Source organism: Malus domestica, chromosome 08 (assembly GCF_042453785.1).
Source record: "Malus domestica chromosome 08, GDT2T_hap1".
NCBI lineage: Eukaryota > Viridiplantae > Streptophyta > Magnoliopsida > Rosales > Rosaceae > Malus > Malus domestica.
The window spans coordinates 5,412,807-5,436,438 of record NC_091668.1 but is presented as its reverse complement, the minus strand read 5'-3'; the positions used below and the strand labels follow the sequence as shown (position 1 = coordinate 5,436,438).

The following is a 23,632-nucleotide window of genomic DNA, read 5'->3' as shown; positions in this document are numbered from 1 at the left end:
TTTCTTGTCCATCTTCAATTGCTCGATTCATTTCACGCTCACCGCATACTCGGTTAAACAATCTTTGTTGCCCGACTCAAAGTCCTTCGCAAGCTCAGAAGCAATAACCGACCTTTGTTTTGCCAATTCAGCTATTTGACGGTCGAGGTCGGCCAAGGCTTCTCCTTTAGCCTTTAGAGCATCGATCTTCGGTGGTAGAGCGTTTTGGATGGCTATGGCCACTTTTAGATCTTGTTCAGCCTTCAGAGCGTTCTCGAGGACACTAAAGGTTTCCCGAACGCGCTATAAGGCGGACGACGCCTAAACGATAGCCTCGACGTTCATTTGACCATCAGCTCCGAGATCGTTCAGGCATGCACCCAACAAATCAAGACATTTGCGCTCAAGGACTTGTGATGACGAGAGAGACAAGATTTCTTGCAATCGAACTAGAGCAGTTAAATCAGCAGGTTCAGTTGTGGTGGCCGAAGGACCAGCCGCTCCGGTAGTGCTTGATAAGAGAGATTTGAACTCGACTTCTCATGAAGGCTGCACACAAAAATCAATTTAAGCTCAAAGACATCACGAAAAAGATAGCAAGAAGGTTTTGTTTTAAACCTGCCGAGAGGAGACTTCGGCCATATCTTCAGGTTCATTGCTCGAACCTAAAGAACTTAAGGGCTGAGCCCAGTGTCTTAGACTGCTCCTCAGTTCACGCGATCGATGGAGGTTATCTACGTTCGATGGCCACTGAGGCGGCCAAGAAATATAGATAACACCCTTCGGCGCGTAGAATTTCTGATGAAAAGAGTGGGCAGGCACTTGACATTTAATATTTTCCTGGTTTAGAGCTATAAGACAGAAAAGTACGAAGGTCGATGTGGCTTCTTGGGGAGGAATGGTGAAGTCCTGGTCCTGCGGATGAACGGGCGTTTCCGTCGTCGCTTCTGGCTCTACGACAGGTCATTTGCCACGATTGGCTGCAGAATGGCCGATTTGGACAGTTACCTTGGACGCAGGGGGAGGTTGACTGTGGGGTTGAGGACGACCCACCAGCGAAATCTCGTCACTCCCATCACTCTCCTCTGGTTCGACGACAGGTCGTTTGCCACAGTCGGCCGCAGAAGGGCCGACTTAGACAGCTGCCTCAGACGCAAGAGGAGGTTGATTGCATGGTTGGAGGCGACCTGCCAGCGAAATCTCGTCGCTTCCGTCGCTCTCTTCTAGAACGATTGCCGCGTGTTTTGGATTTTTAGAGGGAGTTTTCTCAGCCAAGGGGGCCGCCTCTTTCACGATAGGTGCAGCGGCCAACCCCTAAACAACAAAGGGTTCGACCAATGGAGCAGTCTTTGGCCCGATCATGATTGGAGGGTCAGGACGAGCTTTGGGAGCCTGATTCGTCAGAGATGGCTGCACGATCGTCGAGATACGTACAGCTAGGGCGGAATGAGAAACGTCGGGAGTAGCCGTTCCTGACGTTTGGCTAGAGATGACATGAATTTCTCGTTGCCCTTTGTTTGCCAATTTCTTGATGCGTTTTGTAGGACGAGAGACTGCGGCGGCCGTCTCAGTCTTCTGTCGGGGTCGTTTGCTCAGCTGGGAAGAGGGGATTGCTTTTTTCTTGGCTGCAATTGCAGCCACCACTGTTACCTTTTTCGACGCTCGGCCGCCTGAGAATTGAAAGCCGAGTCAATAACAATAAGGATATATATATATCTAAATATATAAAGCAAGCTATATATACCTTGGGTAGCCTCTTTGGGTCGGGTAGCAGGAGCCTTGTGGGGACGATCGTCGAAAATCTTTTTAATGACATCTTCGACCAATGCGCTGAAGAAGCTATGAGTATATTCTTCTCACCAATCGCCGAAGGTATCGGTGCTAAGGGATTTTGGAGTGACCGATCGAAGACGAAATTTTCAGCATCGCTCTTGGAATTCTTTTTTGGCGTCGTGGCATTCATTCTCTGAAGAACCGGGTTCGCGTCGGCGGCTTAAGACGGACCGTGAAGAGAGAAAGGGGACCGGGCAACCTTGGAGGTAGCCAAGCTGTCGAGCGAGGAAGTTGGGATGATACACCTCCCAACCCGCTCGGCGACCATCGCAGCCGAGGGGTAGGTCGCGGGTAAGCACGAAGGACCCCCAAGATTGACGAAGGTCAGCATCATCATCCGCGCCCCACGTTGATGTAGGAAGCCTGATCGACGAAGGGTATTCTCGACGACGACAGATCAAGAACTCGTCATTAGAAAGATCGTCGAGAGCGAAAAGGTATCTGAATACCTCTTCAGGTTGGTGAGGGGGTGTTGGCCGAGAAGCCAACTGAGGGTCGAGCGCTTCCGTAGGTGAGAAATCGGTAATCTCTGGCCGAAGAGGTGCAAAGTAAACTTGAAGCCAGAGTTGAAATATCCAGAGGGGACCGCTCTGGTACGGGTCGATCTTGTGTTGGGTCGTCTCGGCCAAGCATCGTAGGAGATGGGCGAGAATGGCCGGGTTGAGTGCCAGAGTGTGATCGCTAGCTAGGGTTTCGGCCACTGGCATGTTCTCGACCAGACACTTATTGGATTTGGTACAACAGATAAATTTGTTGTACCAAATGGAGATAGAAGAGGAAGGCCTCGTGTTCTCATTCTTGCAGAGCCTCTTCTCTTCGGCCGGGAAAATAGAGATAGAGGGTGTTATAGTTGAAGAAGTTCTTGTGAAGTTTGTGAACCTCTTCTTTTGAGGGTGCTTGGCCTTCACCACTCAGCGTTTCAAGGGCCCATTTGTCGAAAAACACCTTCAAGTCAAGGTTTGACGGGTACCCAAAGAGGGCGGCATTGACTGGAATTCCAGTCGGGAAAGTCCCCAGGATGACAGTAATGTCAATGATGATGGGACCTATGGGGCCGAGAGGGAGGACCATGGTGTTGATGGCTGAACACCAGAAGCATAAGGCCGCTAGGAGGAGCTCTTGGTCCAGGATGACTTCCATGAATGAGAGGTGAATGCGTTGTAAATGCCTAGGGCTTTCCATTGCTCACCGAAGAGTTTTTCCATTCGTACGACCCAAGTTGCCCAGGCTGTAGTGGCCGAGGGCCATGAACCTTGAGGCCTTGCCAAGTCCCACTTTGCCCATTCAAACCCTTGCAGCAAGGGTGATAGGCAGTGCTCTTTGAGAAGTCCAATAATGGTTGGTGGTACTGTCGCTTTGAAGAGAGAACCCATGATTTGATAAGGGGTGCTTATGTCACTTTCAAAACTTATAGTTTTGATCGAACTTCGATCAATACTTTTTTGGCATTGGTCACATTCCTTGGAAAGCTTAGAGAAATGTTCATCCCAAGATAACATTGTAAGATGAAGGGCAGTCTATACTTATGAACCTGGTCGTTAGGTTAACCTTTCTAGGATGAACCCTGATCTCTTCAACCAGGTGTACTAGAATGTCCCCTAACACTATAAGGGTGTTTGGGCCAAGTATAGAATTATTCTCGACCCGGAAGGCCTTACGACAAAGTTACCATGGATCGTTTGGTTCGTGGGCTTCCAAACCTAGGTCAGTAAAGTTATGCTGCAAGACAAGTCGAATCCTGGCGCAATAAGGAGTCTCGGCGAGTTTAATAACCTGGAAGTGAATCCGGCTCGATGAAAGGATAGGTTCAAGATCCTGATGGGAGTAGGAGTACTCGATGGGATGTTTGATTAGAAGAAGAAATCCTAATCCGAGTAGGTTGTTAACTCGACCTAGAAGGTACATTACTACTATAAATACAAGGCGCTGTGCAGCGTGAGAGCCCCCTCCAATTCAACATACAACTGCCTTGCGCAAACTCTCTCAACAACTTTGAGATTTTTATTTTCTCTTTTCGCTGACACATCTTCCGTTGGCATCAACAGCACTATGAAAGCAACCGGTGACATCTTCAGTCGGCATAAATAGCTCTATCGCCGTAGAATCAGCCGATCTCGCAGTATCTTCTGTTGGCATCAACAGCACTGGGACGAGGACGATTGGTTACCTATCCAAGTCTCGATCGAGAAGGATTTCTGGATCCTTATCGATTGAGGTCATCTCGTTAGCCTTCTCGGCGAAGCGAAGTGTTACAGCCTACTGAGCTCGGCGCATTGCACGCTAAGTTATTTTATGATTGGATACTCTTAAATAAGATTCAGAGTTCGACATTCAGACGGCCGAACCACGTTCATTATTAAGACTCATATCTGCTTTGAGTATTTGTGCCCTTACACTTTGGTGTCGATTCGGCGTGAGTTTACTTTGACGAATACCATCACTGTGACCGAATCCAACGACGACGATTCGTGAACTTCGTAAGAATAGTACCCTTGTCTTTAGGTTCGAGAACCTAAGAGGCTGAGACACGTTCCTTCCTCGGTTGCAATCGTGAGACGCAGAAGTCAGCCGCACACCTAACGCAACATCAACAAATTTACTTCTCGACGGAGCTTGGTCGACGAGTTGGCACGCCCTGCATTCACCGAATGACGTAGTTAGCTTATACATTACTCGGCCTGCGCGCCACGTATGTTGGTAGTTTTTAGGGTCAACAAAGGGGTTCCACGTTTTCGCACAAGAGATCCCTATTGTAACGTCCCGAAAAGTTAATTCGGAAGCCAAATCCTAAGGTAGGCCCAAATAATTCTTGGTTAATAAATAGACTCTTAACCACCATAAATTAAATTCATCCTATTATGACTCTAACCATCTTGTTAGACTGCCTACGTACCCTGAGAAAGGATCAAGCCGTTTGTAGTTCACATTATGCTTCCAGAACAATATACTAAAATTTCATCAAGATCCAACGGTCGGATCTCCGCCAATCAAGAATCAAGTGGCGGTTGACATTTTATTTTACAAACTTACAAATCCAATTCAGGAAGATCCGTTCATTGGATTCCCAATCTGTAAGATCCCAAGGTCCTCAAATATTACGTATTATAAGATCTCAAAGTTTGGTGACGATCCAACGGTCGGATCGTCGATTCCTAAATTAATCTAGCACTATATCATAGTAAATTTAGGTTCAAATGATCAACCTACATCATATGATTATCAAATATAAAATTAAGACATCTAATTTGGCTTAAAATAACATTGACAGGCCTCTGGCCATGCGCCGCAGGTGGCAGTCGGCCGTCCCGACTTGCCGGAAAATTCAACTATTTAAAAAAATCACCAAATTTTACAGGTAAGTAGGTCTCAATAAGGGGAACAAGTTTCATACCTGTGGCCAAGTCCAATTTGTCCGGGAAAAGCCTCAAATCGCCATGAACTCGCCGGAACCTTAAAATTTGGGTAGTTGTCGATTTACCACCAAAATGAACTCTGACGCCTTATCCAAGGCTTGGGCCTTGTTCCTAGGGTTGAGGGAAGTCTTTTGGTGGTGAAGACGATGGGATACCCTTGGGTTTTGAGCATTCGATTTGTGAATTTGGGTTAGAAACCTAGAAATCTAACACCACAGGAATGTTGGGCTTGATGAGAGCTTTCCATAAACACCGGAATCACCTCAAACTGAGGTTGGACAAAGAAGTTAGGATCGGGTTAAGGAACCGGGTTGGGTGGATGAACCAGGTTGGCCAGTTTCCTCTTTCTCCCTTCCCTCATTTCCCTCCTTGCTTTCCCTTCTGATTTGTCCTTCCCCTTCTTATTTTCTCTCCCGTATCCCTTATTTCCTCTCTCTCTTTTGCTGCCACCTAGCAACGTCCAACCTTTTTTTTATTCTTCGCCAACAACGAAAACATCTTTAATTTCTTCGTTATAACTTCATTTCACGAACGGTTTTCGCCTACGCGTACATAGGATCGAACTCTATCTAAATATGTCAGGAAATATGACTACGTCCTTATAAAATTACGTTTAATCAACTAGGCGCATTTTCTACTTATCGATAAATTTTCTAAATTTTCATATATTTTAAATTTTCTAGGGTATTACACCTATTGACCCCTAATTGATCAAATGTCAAGAGGAATATGACATTTACAGAGCTACCATTGTTGACAAAGACTCGCGTAACCTTACCGGTGGTTATCTCTATTGAGATGACCGGGGGGTCATTATTTGGTTGTAGAATTTGAATCCATTTCTTGATTAAACACGACCGGCTCTTTTGACAATCTTTCTAGCTTCGAGGTTGGCTTACCTTTCTGACTAAGTAGTATTGTGAAACTGCCTGGCACAACGCTTGGGTATAAACCCTCATATCTCGATTAGAATTTCATGATAGTGAAGATTGTGAGGCCCAAAATACCATATTCCCGGAGTGATGATAACATACACTCACTCCTTGGGGCTAAACCCTTGACGTACCCTTTCAACCACACCAAGTGTCAGATTGTGCCTACTAGCATGGCTGTGCCTTCCACCCATGATGAGGAAGAGACAAATTGTCCTTCCCTGATGTGGCATACGTACGTCAGAATGGTTCATTTGTTGGTCTTCAATGTCCTCGACAACTCAGAGGAATGTCGAATGACATGGACCAACTCCGCAAGGTCATGGTGACTCATTAACCAAAGTTAGACACTTAGAACCCCAGAAATACATTATAGCAATTTCCTCGTAAACTTTCCTAACTTAATCATCGGAGCCTCCACGCCAAGAACCACCTCTTGGTGCTTGGACTCATGGTATTTACTTGTTTGGCATACGACAATGCGTCGACACCCCATATGGCATGCTTGAGAAAAGGATCCCAATTACCCTCACAACACTGCTGGGATCCCAGTACTGGTATTGGATACCTAAACACCTTCGAAGGTTTGGCTCCAATGTCGTTCCCAACTTATGTTCCAGCCTCAGCAACCGTAGAATCTCCTTCCCGAGTGAGGAAAGCCCTCCCATCCCTAGTCATGTAGTCCCGGGGTGCGCAGAGCCAAACCAGGGCCCCCTGTCAACCCAAGACGACTGAACTTTAACCTCAATGACCTGAGCCAGGTACAGTTAGAGGGTGGTAGTAGACATGCTACGAGGATGACCATTTCTCCTACGCCTTGGCATAGGGCCCCGTCGGACAAATTCACATATTGTCATACAAGAACGTCATTGCCTTGTACAACCATAATGACTCCTTGATGTGCAAAATGTTCCCTTCCACGTTTGAGGGAAAAACCATAAAGTGGTATGCGGGGCTCCTATCTCAATGTATAAGGAGGTATTCCTGATTCGCCAAAATGACGATGAGACCCTCAAGGACTACATCAAGCGATTTCGCACTGAATACGCGAAGGTAGATAGACCCGATGATAAAAAAAAGACTACATCACTTTCGCGTTCTAGCTCAAAATGGACTCTCCACCGAGTTCTAGCTTAATAGAAAGCTCCATAAACCCAAATATGAGTACATCACCATCATAGAGTGCTTCGACAAGGCAATTGAAATAGTCGAGTAGGACAAAGAGTATAGGCAGAATGGAAAGTTGTCCAAGTTAGGCCCTACCTCAAGACTACAGTCGATGGACAGAAAACCAAGCAAACCCCGGTAGAAACGCAAAGGAGGCAAGAACAGGCACCCAAGGCACGCGGATCCCTCGGACCCACACGCAAGGAACCTCGTAGGGATTTACCCTCTTTCACCTTGCTAAATTGTTACATCAACAACGTCTTGAATGAGATTAAGGAGAATACTTCCCTCATAATCTCGTTCAAGACGTTGTTGAAGAAAGTATTTAGCAGGGTGAAATAAGAAAAATCCGAACCCAAACTACCTGCGAGGGTAAAGAAAGACTTATCATATGAGGCTTGCTGCGTGGTTCCGAGTGATACACATGCCTTGGGTGCCTATTCTTACCTCACTTAGGTTCATACCGGGGTTCACTTGTTTTTCTGTTTGTCGGTTGCGGTCTTGGGATGGGGCCTGGCTTGGATGGCTTTTCATTCCGCCTATACTCCTCGTCTCACGCAATTATTTCTTCCGCTTTGTCAAAGCACTCTGCGAGGGTGATGTACTCATATTTGGGCTAATGAAGCTTCGTACTGACTCAAACTCAATGAGTAGTCCATTTTTAATGCGGTGATGACTATGAGATCATCTAGTCTATCTACCTCTGCGTAGTCAGTGTAGAATCACTTAATCTAGTCCCTGAGGCTTTCATCATCCCTGAGGCTTTCATCGTCCCTTTGGCTGATCAGGAATATGGTATCCACTCCACGTTTTACCTCTTTATATGCGGATAAGGCTTTCATGAACTCATCACTCAGAGTTTTAAAATTTGTGATGGATCCAGATATGAGCTCTGCATACCACTTCATTGTGTATTCTTAATGTGGAAAGGAACATTTTGCACATCAAGGAGTCACCATGGTTGTACAAGGCCATGATGTTTCGGTATGACATTATAAGGCTCAAGGGGTCGGAGTCTCCCTTGAAATACCTTACTGAGGTTATGTGAATTTGTTCGACGATGCTTCCTATGCCAAGCTGTTGGAGATAGGGTCATCCTCGTAGCATGACTGGGTACTACCTTCTGATGGTACATTGCTCTGGCCATTAAGGTCGAAGTTCAGTCGCCTCGGGTTGATATCGAGCAAGGGATCCCAATTACCCTCACGACGCTGTTGGGATCCCAGTTACCGACATGGGAAATATGAACACCTTGTAAGGTTCGGCTCCAATGTCATTCCCAACTCTTGTTCCAACCCCAATAACTATAGAAACACCTTCTTGAACAACGGATGCCACTATGGAGCCACCATCAGTCATGCATAGGAAGCTTATTTTCTCAAGCATGCCTCGAATAGGGTCTAGCAGTGTTTGCAGTGTTAAAAGGGTGTCGACGCTTGGCCTTCTGCTGCTAACGCATGAGGTGTGTGATCGATGCATGGCCTTCTATAAACCCTTGGGCCTTGGGCTCCTAGGTATTTTCTTAGGCCTGCGCCATTGCCCTAGATTAGATCATTTGAAGTGTATTCCAAAAGATAAGCAAGAAAGTGTTTTGAAGTTTGCCCATCACTATACGTGTGAACACTTTGGGTCGAAGATGACATCAGCAAAGATTTTGCAAAGTGGGTTGTTTTGGCCTTCACTTTTCAACGATGCAAACAATTGGTGTCAAGCTTGTAATTGTTATCAACGAGTGGTCAACCAGTCCAAGTGGAATGAGATGACGCAACTGGGTATTCTTGTTGTTGAATTACTCCCATGATCCCATGAGAACCAATACATTCTTGTGGTTGTGGAATACGTTTCTAAGTGGGTTGAGGTAATTTCAGGACCTTGAGGGTCAGTGGTCTTGGATTTCCTCTAACATACAATTTTTTCGCGTTTCGGTATTCCGGTATTCCAAGAGCTTTTATCTATCGCACTTCTTGAATAATCCCTTTACTGCATTCCTTGCAAAATATGGGATCACCCATCTTGTAGCCATTATAGGTTGAAGCCTTCAACATATAGATAAAACGCGTCCTAGAGAAAACAGTCAGCTCCACTTACAAAGACTGGAGTCTGAAATTAAACAATGCTCTATGAGAGTACAGAACAACATATAAAACTCTGATTAGGATGTCTCCCTTTCAGCTCGTTTATGGGAAAACATGGCATGTACCCGCTCGTTTATGGAGCTAGAGCAGAAGGCATATTGGGCTATTAAACAGCTAAATTTTGCCTATGATTTGCGGGTGCTAACCGTAAATTGTAGTTTAACGAGCTGGACGAAATACATAATGAGGTTGAAGTCCTGCTGGAACGGGCCATACCGGCTTATTAACATCTATCCTCATGGGGTTGTCGACATTATTAATGAGTAAAGTGGTAACACATTCAAGGTGAATGATCACAAGATGAAACCATACTTGGATTCATCCTACGATAGCGCACGCGAGTTAGTGGCTCTGAAGGAATAAGTGATTTGACCACCGAACTTCTACTACGTCTAGCTATAAACGTTAACTAGAGCGCTTGAAAAAAATTTGACCACCAATTTTCTAACCCTAACTTGAAAAAAATCCAAAACATATGTTTTTCTTTCAGTAATACTAGTTTAAAGTTTTGTATTTTCAACTTTCTATCTTGTTTCGTGTGTACAAATTGTTAGATGTGAAAATCCTTGTTTGCAATAAAATTCTTGTTTGCTGTGTGTTTTTAATTCGAAAAAAGCATTTATTTTGTTGGATAAAATTCTCATCTTTTCAAAACAAATTCAAACTTCTATTGTGAAAATAAACCGGCTTTTGATTGAAAAACTTTGGACTTTCGTAGGTTGCAATTAAGACGTACAAGGCGGCCCCCCTATCTCATCTTAAGACGTGTAAGGAAAATAAAGTAAAACTGGATCCTGCATCCAGCAGCAATTCATTCATATCGTAGAAAATTTAAGCAGTTCAAAGCAATCGAATTTCACGCAAAGGACAGTCAAAGCAGACAAGCATATATATGATCCTAGCCTATCATTGAATTGCTAAGTCTCTAAGGTCATTCCTAATCTGGTTTATCTAGCAGTTAAGTCCTATGCATGTTTCTAAGCACAGTCATAGCAAGCAGCAGTTATAAAATGGGTATTTAGAAATCATACCAGGACAATTCTGATGAAGCTTCTGCATGTGGACCGATTCACTCCACTCAAATCACTCCCACCCCATGAATCAACTACTTCATTGTAACGTCTCTATTGTTCTTGTTTAAAAGTTCATGTTCAATACCTAGACATCCAGAAACAACCAATTACAATCAAAGAGAGAAGGAAAGTTAGAAAATAATCGTGAGTGATCAAATGTAAAAGGGCTCACTTGGCAGCTGAATGGTGTTTAGAACTGCGGGGTCCGGAAAGGGATTCATTGTGAGCTTGGCTTCATCAGACAAGGCAAGGCAGTATGCTCTCCAAAACTGGAAGGACTGACATGGAGAACCTTCTTGAGTTCCGGTGCTACTCTCACCAATCAACTATGAATCTCCCTCGACAGAAAAACTCAATTGAAATTCACAATGTAACAGTTCCATTGAAAAAGTTCCCAATTTTTATTAACAAATTAAAGATTAAAAAAGCCAAGAATTGCAGAAATTACCCACCTTTGCCGCTCAAGTCACCGTCCAACAGGTTCCGTGGTTTAAGTATAAAAATGTGAAGAACCTCGTAAGCTTGTTTACGAGATCGTAGAATTACTTGTGATAGTTTGTTTCCGAGAAGTATTATAGAAGCAGCATTTGAAGCTGAAGGGCAATCCCAACGTCTGCAACTGCAGCAGCAATTCTTCATAGTTGAAAGATGCAATACCAGAAACTGCGGGTTTTCCTTCTGTAAGGTTGAGGTTCAGATTGAGATTTCAGATTCACATATAAAAGAGCTTGAAAACCAGTTTATGTGTGTGATCATGATGTTCTGCAATGTAAATCTACCTTATCTAAAGCAATCTAATCTACACCGGCTAAGCGTTCAAGCACATCTGCTCCTCTCACAAGGAGCCCTTGCCTTGCTCCTGCTCATTTTTCAGTGCAGTAAAAGTAAAATCAGAACCTTCCAGAACTACATTAATGTCATAACGAGTCATAATTGTAAGCATGTTCGAAGGGGCCAGCAACTAAGTGCAGCTCTCCTTCGAATAAGCTATCACATTCAAAAGCTTTTGGTATATGAGGAACAATATGCAACATCAGAGAAAATTTTAGGTGGTGCACCGAGGTGCACAAGATCCAGTGCACAAGGGCAAGAAACAACCTGCAAAAGAAACATACGTACTTGTTTGAAAAAACATTAAGGACAGGTTTTCCATATGAGATGTATTCTCCAAAAAGCGGAAATACGTCAAGTCATTGGCAGAGAGTTCAGAGTGAAATGAAACAATACTGGGGTTGCTAAATGCAATGAAGAGGCAAGCGCCTTTGTATTTTAAGAGCAGTGCTACCGGCACCAAAATAAACCCAAATTCTACATGTAACCGGAATTCACAGTATAATTGGTGACGCCTGACTCGCGTCTGATACCAACTTCCACATATTTGGTGACTGAAATTTGGGAAAACAATGGTGCCTCTAGTATGCTTTGCAAAACTGGAGGGACCATCTGACATGGAGAACCTTCTTGAGTTCCGTTCGACGTGCTACTCTCACCAATCAACTCAGAATCTCCCTCGACGGAACAACTCAATTGAAATTCACAATGTAACAGTTCAATTGAAAGAGTTCCCAATTTTTATTACAAAATTAGAGATTAAAAAAGCCAATAATTGCAGATGTAATCGTCTCCAGGGCTTTAACTCAAGTAAAAGAGGGATGAAATCGAATCAGAAAATTTCCCACTTCAACATTTTCTTCGACCGGAAATAAAATTCAAATTATAAGAAGCAGTAATAATCGAATCTGAACCTCAAATTCAACATTTATTGTAATTCAAAAAAATTAAAAGGGGGGGGGAATTGAATAAAATAGAACAAAAACACAGACCTGCTTCAGAGGTCGAAGAGGGCTTGGAGTCGAGATCTGGAATGAGGTCTTTGCAGTTCCGGGGGAACATTTCCGCCGTTTGATCTGATTAAAGCGGAAACATTCGTGACTATTACACCGCTCGCTCAACGATTTAACAGAAATTTAATAACAAAACAAGAAATAATTGGAGAGAGAGAGTACCTTCCATGGATTCGGATCACAGCAAGAATGCGAGTTCTAGAGAGAGAGAGAGAGTTGTGAATTTTAGACGAAGATCAGAGAGAGAGAGAGAGAGAGAGTTTATATAGACCGGAGGGATTGTGAGGGGAGGGTTTTGATTGAATTGAAATTTGAATTGGGTGAATCTGAGCCGTCGGTTTAAATGGAATGTAGCAGGGAGCTCTTTCTTTCTAACGGCTATAAAAAATTTCTCTGTGGACCACTTCGAAATGGCCCAATAGGCCCAGTCAGTGAGAATCCCACTCCAGAGTAAAAAGGGCAAAAACTAAAAGTTGATGGGCCCGACCGAGAAATTTACTCAATTATCCTACCATTTTTTGCATGGATTTTTCTTGATATCAATACCTTTTTGTAATTGTACAAAATGTTTAAAAACCTACACCTCCTCTTAATTATGCCCTTTATATATATATATATATATAAATTTATTGTTATTAACGAGAATGGGAAGGGTTCGAAATTATTACAATAATCTTGAAAGGAAAAGTTTTGTACGCTGGATACATGGGTAGAAACTTAACATCCTATTGACAAGGATATTAGATAACATCAAATAAAAGGAAGGACAACTCTGCTGGAAATCGAATCTTAATCATGCCCCTTAATTCTTCTTTTATTTATTTGGTCTAATGAATAAAAATGAAAAAAGTGAGTGTGACAACTAAATGAATGTATAAATAACTAACGGCATGTCAGTATTGAAAGTGAAGTAAGATAAAGTTTCAAAATCGAGATTCGATACATAACAGGAGAGTAGTCCAACTCTCCTAACTTTTGGATGTGCGAAACTCTCCACATTATAATATTAGATCTTGGTTCCGCCTGAGTGTGAACCTAACGTTTATTTGTGTTCAAAATAGTCCTAGATCACTTATAATAGGCAACATGTTTCACGAGATAAAATTCAAACATCGCTCTATAGATTATTTGTGTCGTCCAAGTGTTTTATTTTGCGTTCCGCTACAAGTGAGAATATCGAGAGTGTTCCAACATCCGAGAGTTAAGAAATCTTGTATGAAAAGAGCTGCCCTACTTCCTCCATTGCCAACTAAAGAGGCCTCCAACTGAGTTCATCCTCTCGATAAATCGAAAAAAAAAAAAAACAGGAAAAAAGAACTGGGCATGTTACAGTGAGTGATACTGGTTTCATAGGGCCGGAGAGGACCTGGATCGTCAGTGAGCTTCAAAGTTGGGAGTACTTTCTTGTTCATAGTTTTTGGTTTAGACAATGTCCGAGTCCAGTCTACGTCCCCCTCTGCATGCCGGCTATGCTTCGACTAAATCATTTAGTGAGTTTTTGGCTGGTGGAACATGTCAACTATGAACCAGGACATGAAAAAATAATGCAAAACGATGATACTTCACCACAAATTACTAATTCGGAAAACAAATAATAAATCATATACCCCGTCGCGAGGAAAAAAGCATCTGCCACCAGGTGAATTAATTTCAGTATCGATACACTTTACAGTCTCGCCGTAGCGGTTAATGGTTGGGCTCCTTAAAATTGTTAAAAAGTTAGCCCAACCATCAACCGCTATGTCACATGGTCTACAAAAGGTAGTCTAAAAATGGTTGAGTTCAGATTGGGTGCAGAAATCATAGGCAGGTGAAGACATTAGCGGCTCACAATTTTGCGGCGGTGTTGCCGGGAGATTTGGTGGTGGGGCTTGTGGTGGCGAACGGCATCTCCAACTTCTTGAACTTGTACAACACTCTTTTGGTCGTTAGGCTTGTCCTCGCCTGGTTCCCCAACTCCCCTCCTGCCATTGTTGCACCCCTCAGGTATTGTCATGATTTGATTTTGGTTATCAATGTTCGATATTTTACTTGAACAAACTGTGAATTAGGATCCCAGAATTCTACTTTTCGTAATTTACAGTTTGACAACATAATATAACTAATTGTCAGGGTAAAAAAACATCGAAATGATTATGATGTGGACGTGGATATGATGTGCAGCACGATAAGTGATCCGTACTTGAACATATTTCGGGGTCTAATCCCACCACTTGGAGGCACATTGGATCTCTCTCCCATTCTGGCATTCCTGGTTTTGAATGCCTTGACAAGCACAGCTGCCGCTCTACCGGCAGAGCTTCCATCGTCACCGGCGTCAGGAGCTTCCCAACAACTCGTTGCTTCCCCCTACTGGAATTACCAACCTCTCTACACCTCAGAAGAAATGGTTGACGAGGCTCCAGGGCAGCAACAACAACACCACGAAGAGCTCCGGCGGTGTCAGTTAGGTTTACACTGTATTCTCTTGCAATATCGAGTACCAAACACTAATCTTCCGGCTAGTCCCTTGTTTGTTTTGTACTTGGCTGAGATTGAAGAACATTTTTGCCTGGCATAAAGATAGTGGTTCTATTGATGCTTTCATTTGTTGCTTACTATAAATAGTGTGGAGTAATGAACTTGTTCCAGTGAGGACGTTTTCTGGCCAACGAGTACACAGCTCCCCGAGAGGTTGGCGCCGGTTGATATCGTCTGTCGGGCTTCTGCTTATTGGCGGGCTGTAAGAGAATGACAGAGTTAATTCTGAAAGGTGCCTTTGTAGGGCCTTAGGTGTAGACCTTGAGGTTCACAATCAAAATTAACTTTAAGTACTCAGGCGTGCCACTGCCATCTTTAACATGACAGATGTAAAACCAATGTTAAGTTTTATTATATATATATATATATATATATATATGTTCGAGAGACCAAGTTAGTTATGAAAGGTGCCTTTGTGGGGCCTTAGGTGTAGGCCTTGAGGCTTCCCGTCAAAACTAACCATATACTTGAACATATATTAGTTGTTTCATTGTTGTAGAAGTATCACAACCATTATACTTTAATCGCCCGAGCCCGCAGAGCAGAACAAACTTAGATAGGTGCCTTTATCGGGCCTTAGATATAGGCCTTGAGGCTTCCTATCAGAATTAATTCTATACTCAAGCGTTCTGTAGCAATCATGATATAACAGAAGTGAAACTAGAAAATAGACCAATTACTTGCGACCTAAGTAACTTCAGACTTCTTGTTATCAAGGACTGTCGTGGATGTGTTAAGTCCACATAGGGTTCTTTTTTTATGCCTTGAGACCAAGGACTTTTAATTGATCAATCTTGTATGCCCGAATGGTTAGAACTTAGAAGTCTTTTAGTCATAAACTGGCTAGAAATAACTTGGATGCAGATGGAAATATACATCATATTACTAGATTTATGAATGAAAGACAAAAACAAAGGAGGTCGGGCAAGGTTTCACTTTGTTAAGCAAGGCTGATCGTCTTGCAACTTCCTCTCTTTGTGATTTACAAAGGGTTTGAATGCTAGAAGGGGAGATTGAAAGATGAGTTTACATGAGGGAATCGATACTACAACAATATTTAAACAGGGTAGCAGAGCTTTTACAAAGGCTTTCTGGTGAAGGTTGATCCCGAAAGAGATGAAGGCTTGGGGGCTGACTACAGCTTCGTGAAGGCAAATCTGGTTTGAGCAGAGTTTGTGATTGTATTTGTTTGTTTGATTGAGTGTCCTTGTCTCTGATTTTTCTTCCTCCTTTTATAGACGATTTGGCTTGGCTGCCTGCAGTATTGATTTTGCCCGAATGCATCTGAAGGGCAGTGACTCATCAACTTTTTACTTGTACTGCCATTGTAAAGTACTTTTGGGCTGATTAGCTGGCTGGTCTACACCACTTAAGCTCTAGGTAGGTGAGTAGGTGGTTTGAATGATCTGCACTTGGTCGGGAAAAAGGCTCATTCTTTCTTCTGGGCTTCGGCTGGGCCTTGGACTCTTCCTCCTTCTGGACCTTCTTTTGGGCTAACCCCCTTTTAACCCAAAGTTCAAGTTTTATCCCAAACAGAACTTGAGGAGGGAAACCTACTTGTAACCGAGACGCCATTATGGCGCTATCCTCAACCAATTAAACATGGTCATGTGAATGCAGTTTAAGCACACGACGGTGCTTGATTGATGTGGAATACCATCACAATGACATCATCATAAGAAAGATGATGTAGATAAAAAGCCATGCCAAGAGAAAAGTTTGAACTGTGAAGTCCCCCCTCTCTTCTTTGTTGGGTTTATTCATTAGACCTAAGTTGATTTGGGTAGTTTTGCCTGTACTTGTATTCCTTCTCTGGATAAATTAATCAACTTTAGTAATATTTTCAAGGGAATCTTAACGAAACACTCATGATACTATTCACTTTTAACATTAAGGACATTTTTACTCTTAAAAATCACTCTTGATACTATTCACTTACAACACATTTTTGTCATTTTTGTTAAAACTTAAAGTTTTCAAGCTCTTTTCACACTACTACAAAAGAGGCTATCACTGGCGGTGTAAAAATCGACAAGAAACCCCAATTACTGTCGGATTTTTACCAAAAATCCGACATCAAATCTTGCAATGTCGGATAGGGGAACCGACACCATTGCTAGTGTCACGAAAAAGGTATTAACGTCCGTTAGTCCCCTTAATCCGCCACGAAGAAGAAAAGCAATATAAAATAAAAAAGGACAGTAGCATCAGTTAAAAATGACATCAAGGCTCAGGTCAGATAAAGGCGACATTAAATACTGACAATGAATGTCGGATGGAGACACCACCTAATAATTTGATAATAAAATAATAATTATATTGTCGTCCATAAGTGACACCACAAACCATTAATAATAAATATAAAATTAAAGTCTGTCTCAGTTTTTAACTGCTTCGTTCCATCTCCTAACAAACCGAAATCACTAGCTCCTGAACAATTGCTTACACATTCTGGTTATCTAATGCACATAAACCAAACACAATTTATAATTACTTGATTAAATTAAAAAATGGAAGAATTGAAATTTATAAAAAAATAAAACAATAAAATAAAAAAGATGAAGCTTAATTACCCCAAGTGAAAAGCAACTCATCTGAGGCAGCAAAGGCGGTATGCTAGCGGTCACAAGCAATGTCTAGCCACCGTCAATTAGCCCTCGCCGGGCACCCAAAAAGCTTTGGAGAGCTGCTTCGGGATCTTCAACTGCTACTTCTTCCCATTCTGACCCGTCTGCTCGGACTTGCTATATCTCCACAAGTAAATCGCCCTCTTCGTCGGAATGCTCATCGGCCGGTTGCGACCCAGAAGCTCATCAATGTCCATTTCCATAAATTCCCTTCACAAACTAAACCACAAAGTTTCAAGTCAACATTTGACACAAAATTAACAAATTTTAATCAAATTGAAGGAGAAAGTTGGGAGCGTTACAAAATGGGTTCTCTGTTTGGTTACCGAGGAAATAGAAGAGTGGTGAATTGGGATTTTATCGGTAGCCAACCTAAGAGGGGGAGAGCGAGAGAGAGAGAGAGAGAGTGGTGGAGATACTTGAGGACTCAATGTGGACAAGGAAGAAAGAAGCAAGAAAATCGAAAAAATTTCTCACGATTTAGGGAGGGGGAGTTTTGCAGTTACTAGCTGATGGGACGAGATAAACCAATAAATAAAATTTGAACTTCCCTTTTATTTTGAGAAGTGTGCCGAAGTGTTGTGAAATTTTTAAATTTCAAAGATGTTTGAAATTTTGCAAAATTCTTGTCCCACGCCTTCTCTAAATTTTGTAGTTAAGTGTGTGTGATTTCACCACTTCCTTTATAAAAATAATTATCAGTGTGGGCTGCAACTGACACTAGGTTTTAAAATATTTAAATATAATTATTAGTGTCGGTAGAAGTGACACGATTCTTTTTTTAATTGACACTAACTTTATGTTGGTTGAAAGCGACACGATTTTCTTTTCATACGACACCACTATTTAAAAACAGTCTATGTCAGTTACAAGCGACATAAACCGTTTATGTCGGTTATACCCGACATTAATTCCAACACCATGTAAGGAGGGTGTCGGAAATGTCTTATTCGCTAGTATATTATATAAAACCGACACAATAAGCCACTTTTGTAGTAGTGTCATTAGTTTTCCTTATTTTCAACTAGGCTGAAGATTTTAATGCTCGTCTTTTAGCCTATTGCATGTTTCTGAGCGTGCAGAAAAAATATAAAATATTCAATTTAGAGTGAAAATAATTAAAATATGAATATCAAATTTGCTACCATTTTAACGATTTTTTAAGAAAACTGAGGTTCCACCATAAAATCAATTGGTATATCGTGAGGAGCAGAACTACTTATAAGCACATGCAAGGCCCCTCATTTTCCCGATGTGGGTTTGGTATTCTCAACACACACCCATACGTGTAGCGAATTTTCAAGCCTATCATGTGGACAACACGAATCGGGAGGCGTAGGGTACGTGTGATCGCTAGTCTTCACACGCGGACAACTTGCTCTGATACCATAAAGAAAGTTGAGGTTCTATCGTAAAACCAATTGGCAACGTGGGGAATAGCTCAGCTACTTATAAGCACATTGAAGATTCCTCATTTTTCTGATATGGAATTGATACTCTCAACAGATTCAACTCAGTAAGACGAGAGTGAAAAATTCATGGGAAGCATGTGGAATCCGATTCCAAATTATTATTCAGCCACAGCCAGTACAAATTATTCATAAATTTTTGTTAATGGAGAATAATCTTTCCCACTCTATCTTGCACTTGAGCCTTCATGTTTATCTTTCCCACTCTATCTTGCACTTGAGCCTTCATGTTTAAGGTGCTAACTTCTACTCTTTCAAAAAGCATCCAAGTCAGAAAACAGCAGGTGGTTTCTCCTGCCGCTCCTGTGTTGGTAGCTTAAAATGGAGCTCGGAGCTACGAGGAGGACGAGCAGGTTTTCGTCATACGATAAGCTGGTGGCGATAGGGTTAGCCCTTCTAGCCGTGCTTTCTCCTCTCTATATCGACCGAAGAACTATAGATGATTCAGAGCTTGATCCAGATGAGCCTATCAACTTTGCTTCTTGGCTGCCTCTTCTTCTCTTGGTGTTGATCTTGGCCATTGCTTTGTCGCTTTACTTAGACCGAAGCTTTTCCAGGTTTGATCCTTATTGGATTCACAGAGTTGGCGGTTCTTCGTGTGGTATAACGATAATTCTCATGGTTCTGGCTTTGATTTTGAAGTGTAAATCTTCCATTAGGAACTGGGAGCCTTAAGCTCAAATCGTTTGCAGTACTTGTTCATTTCGCTGTGTAATTTTCTCATCGTTGTACCGAACAAAGTTCATGTATCTGCTTATATAAATAAGAGTAAGCAGCTTCTTATCTCCATTATCTTTCCAGTCGTACCAAATTAGGAAAACATTTGAACCGAACAGATCGTTCATTGTTCATATGTAATATGGAACAAATGCTTCTAGCCAGCCATTAGCCAATAATGTACTACTTTACAACTGAAGAAAATGAATGGCATTGATCGCGCCGTTAGACTCTACAGACAACAAATGCGATAGACAAAACTCAAATTACAACAGATCAAAAGGGTCCCCAAAATTAAGTAGAAAACAAATCCAGCTTTTTTCATAAAAAACATGATCATGATCACAATCCAAAGGCATACGACATTGCAATCAGAGCCGTGGTGAAAAATGGCCACAGACGACTGCTTCTAGACCAAGCATCGGCACCACTGGCTGGGTGATTAGATTCACTGCAATCGTCATTAGCACCACTAAAGCATCCGGGCCTTGTTATTTTAGCCTCACCTCCCTCCGTTACAAAGGTGCTGTTAGTTTTTCCGCTGCTGAACAACACGCACCAGAAATACGGAGCTCCACCATCACTGCCACTCGCAGCAGCTCCCACTTCAGTGTGGTTCTTATCGTAGAGAATGTCCAAGGCCTTGCTGTTTTCAATCAAAATTTTCGAAAATGCTTCGTCTGCGTGGACATATTTGGACTGGCAGCCAATTAAACGACCAGTGATTGGAGCGAGGGTTGAGGTTTGAACACCACAGTTGGGAGCAAATGTTTCGGCAAATGCAGAATCAGGAGGCTTCTTGGCGTCGGACCCTCCTACAGCATCGCAGTCACCTTGGTACGCTTTTATGTACTGCAGGGCAATGCACGCCAAACCCTGGTTGTCGTAGAGGGATGATGCTTTGTGTGCAGTTCTGTTGCTGTTAATTATATCAACTAGCTTATCCGCCGGGTTATTAGTAACTTTGACTGCAATTTTCATCCATGGTCTCATAAGTAGGAGTTTATAAGTTTTTGTGAGCCGCAAATACAATAATACCGACACAATGAATAACCATTAAGGAGAAATGTTTTGATCCTTACAAGAATACACTATCCGAGAGCATGTAACTGATAAAGTCAAACAGAACCCCAATGAAGCGAAAAACTGAACCCAATGAAGCAAAACCGAACCCTAATGGAGCGAAAACTGCACCCAATGCAGCTAAAAAAATGAATCCAATGAAGCAAAACAACTGAACCTAACAAGAGTTGTGGTGAAAAGCGGGAAGCGAAAAACTAAACCATGTAGATTCTAAAATGTATCGAATTCGTATAAGCACAGCATCAAATTAGGGGGAAAATGAATCACCTTAGGATGTAAAAGGTCCAACGCCAAATTTAGAAATCAAAATCTGGCAATGTTATTAGTTGCATTGCATCCCAACTCACAGGCCACCTCTTAAATCTAATCTGCTGTTTTGGTCCCCAGAAAACAAACCTTCAACGGAAGAAAATATTGTAATTGGTTCAAACCCACCCTTTTCTTTTATTCGAGCGATACTCAAATCCAATCAAAATTACGAGAAGGGTGATTCGAACTTGGGTGCATAGTGGAGATCACACCGCTCTACCCAACTTGGCTATGCTAAAATTCAAGCATACCCTTAAACATAAAAAAATCCAAGATCCATAATTGTAAGCTCTGATCTTTGACCCAAAGATCCAAGTCCACAACAAACTCTCAACCAATAAATTCAGACTTTTATGGAAATGCAGAGATGAAAAGTTCATCCACATTTGAGAAAGTACATCAAAGACGAGACATTCGTAGTTCAAACTAAAGAAACAGAAACCCAACAACCTTAAAGCAGCAGATCCAACAATTAGTATCAGTACCAATTAGACATATATGTTCCAAATCTAAGACAGGCATCACAAAGTTCCAACATTTTGTACTTCCATTGTTCTCTTGCAATAAAATATATGCAGAAAGATGGAAACTTTGAATATATTTTTATTGCAGGACTTGATGGGGACTTACTTTGGGTGCCAGCTGAAGCTGAAACGATGAGTACAGAAGCTACAAGAAAGAGAAACCATGTACTGTTTGCCGCCATCGTTGCTGAAGCTCGGGAGAGAGAGAGAGAGAGAATAAGGGGAGGAGAGGATGAGTAAGGAATGCGCCGGCTTCACTTCGGGTCCGGGATTTACTAGAACTGGACAGCTATTATTTGCTGGGCAGGCAGGACCCTTTATTCTTAATTTTTTTTTTTTTAATTTGATTAATTTTTTTATAAATTTGATTAATTTTTTTATAAATTTGATTAATTTTATAAAGAAAGAAAGGAGAAAACTTGTGTTTGTGGGCCTTGTGGGGATGCTGTAGGCCACCAACCGGGTCATCGAATTCAATCCGTGTTTCGGGCTCGTTTAGAAGTCTTTTAAAATATGTAAAAATTCTTTTAGTAAAAATATTTTTAGAACTAATTATTGGTAAATATGTAAGTAAATTTAAAAATTAAAAAAAACACTTAACGTGCATCCTGTAAGATGCTCATACGAAGTGTTTTTGAAACCCAAAAATATTTCTCTAAAAACACTTTTAAATGAACTATTGGACAATGGATAAATGTTCCTTCAAAGTTCAGCCCCTTCACATTTGATGCCAATCATTGGCAGTTTGGTACACAACATGGCTTAACTGAATGTTGCTATGCAGTTATTGACAGTTAAGACAGTTGATGATTGTGGTGGCCTAGGGAGAGAATATAAGAGCATTTAATTACAACCTAGTTAATTAGTTGTTAGACTTTTCAGCCAAGATATCTATGAGATTATCATAACTTTTTATTTTGATATTTGGTAATGAAAATCGAAAGAAGTAGTCCTTAGCTCATCATTCGTTAAGTGGAGGGGTCATTTCGTGAAAATCGATAGAAGTGATAATTTCGTAAAAAAATATGTCAATATTCTTGTTAAGAGGAAGGGTTAGTTTGACTAAAGCACCCTTAAAAAAACGTGGTCATGCGACAAATAACGAGGATACTAATAAATTTTTACGAAATGACAAAAATGATTTATGATGGACAAACTTAACTTAAAACCACTTCTATCAATTTTCATTATTAGGGACCAACTCAAATGTACAAACGGATAAAACTCGCAGAGTTCTTTACATCTAATCTGTTTAAGACAGCTTTGGTGGCATGGCCACACTGAGCGGCACCGCGCACGTTAGCACCTAGGGCCAGCCCTAAGAAAATGGGGGCCTTAGGCGAGCCTTCAAGTGGGGGTCCTAAAGTTCTTACCCAACTCATTGTACATTTATATGTATAAGAAAATGTTTCACTAAATACATGAAAAAGTTTATTTCTACATAAAAAAAATCATTAGAATTCATATCCAAAGAAGAAAGATATGCAAACATTACTTAAATATTACACGTTTCGTGTTTTTAGACGCAAATGTATTAATTAAGTTTACATAATCTAACTTTTCAACCAATTCTTTTTCAATTGACAAAATAGCTAACCTATTCAATCTTTCTTGTGACATAGTTGATCGAAGATACGATTTAATCAACTTTAATTTTGAGAAACTTCTTTCTACAGAGGCAACTGTAACTGGTATGGTTAACAAAATACGATAAGCAACCCATGCATTCGGGAAACAACCATGCATTAGGGAATCAACTCAATATTCTGTAAACAACAAATTGACAAAGAAACAAACTAAAATTCAAATTTTACCCACTACCCAACACAAAAGTTTGATACAAATGACACAACACAAAACGAGACGCATAAAAAATACGGTAAAATTCAACATTGAAAATTCGAAATATCTTGAACCAAAACTAGTTAGGAAGCAAAAGTAACCAACCTTGTTAAGTGCACCCATAATCCATTTATCTTCTTGAAGGGATTTAACCACTTTATTAAG

At 41.6% G+C, this 23,632-nt stretch overlaps 1 protein-coding gene and 1 long non-coding RNA gene across 4 annotated transcripts; both read right to left on the bottom strand.

Moving 5' to 3' along the window:
- Positions 1–3,776: 3,776 nt before the first annotated feature.
- Positions 3,777–12,636, bottom strand: LOC103410646 (uncharacterized). 3 transcript variants are annotated; one of them, XR_011583700.1, is made up of 6 exons: positions 12,539–12,636; positions 12,356–12,439; positions 11,312–11,391; positions 10,705–11,210; positions 10,491–10,617; positions 3,777–4,447 (listed from the first exon to the last, which is right to left on the bottom strand). It is a non-coding gene; the product is annotated as an uncharacterized lncRNA (long non-coding RNA). The 3 variants fall into 3 exon arrangements; XR_011583699.1 differs by lacking the exon at positions 3,777–4,447 and having other exon boundaries at positions 10,376–10,617; XR_011583701.1 differs by lacking the exons at positions 3,777–4,447; positions 10,491–10,617; positions 10,705–11,210; positions 11,312–11,391 and adding an exon at positions 12,081–12,222.
- Positions 12,637–19,814: 7,178 nt separating this feature from the next.
- LOC103440909 (uncharacterized) lies at positions 19,815–21,974 on the bottom strand. Its single transcript, XM_008379606.4, has 2 exons — positions 21,732–21,974; positions 19,815–20,677 (listed from the first exon to the last, which is right to left on the bottom strand). The coding sequence occupies exons 1-2, from the start codon at positions 21,805–21,807 to the stop codon at positions 20,052–20,054; spliced, it is 702 nt and encodes a 233-aa protein (XP_008377828.3). The 5' UTR covers positions 21,808–21,974; the 3' UTR covers positions 19,815–20,051.
- Positions 21,975–23,632: the final 1,658 nt, after the last annotated feature.

Bases quoted from the DNA above. Each gene is read 5' to 3' on its own strand.
- LOC103440909 (XM_008379606.4), bottom strand. From the start codon at position 21,807: ATGGCGGCAAACAGTACATGGTTTCTCTTTCTTGTAGCTTCTGTACTC. The intron at 20,678-21,731 runs GTAAGTCCCCAT...TGAAAATTGCAG, and splicing joins AGCTTCAGCTGGCACCCAAA to TCAAAGTTACTAATAACCCG.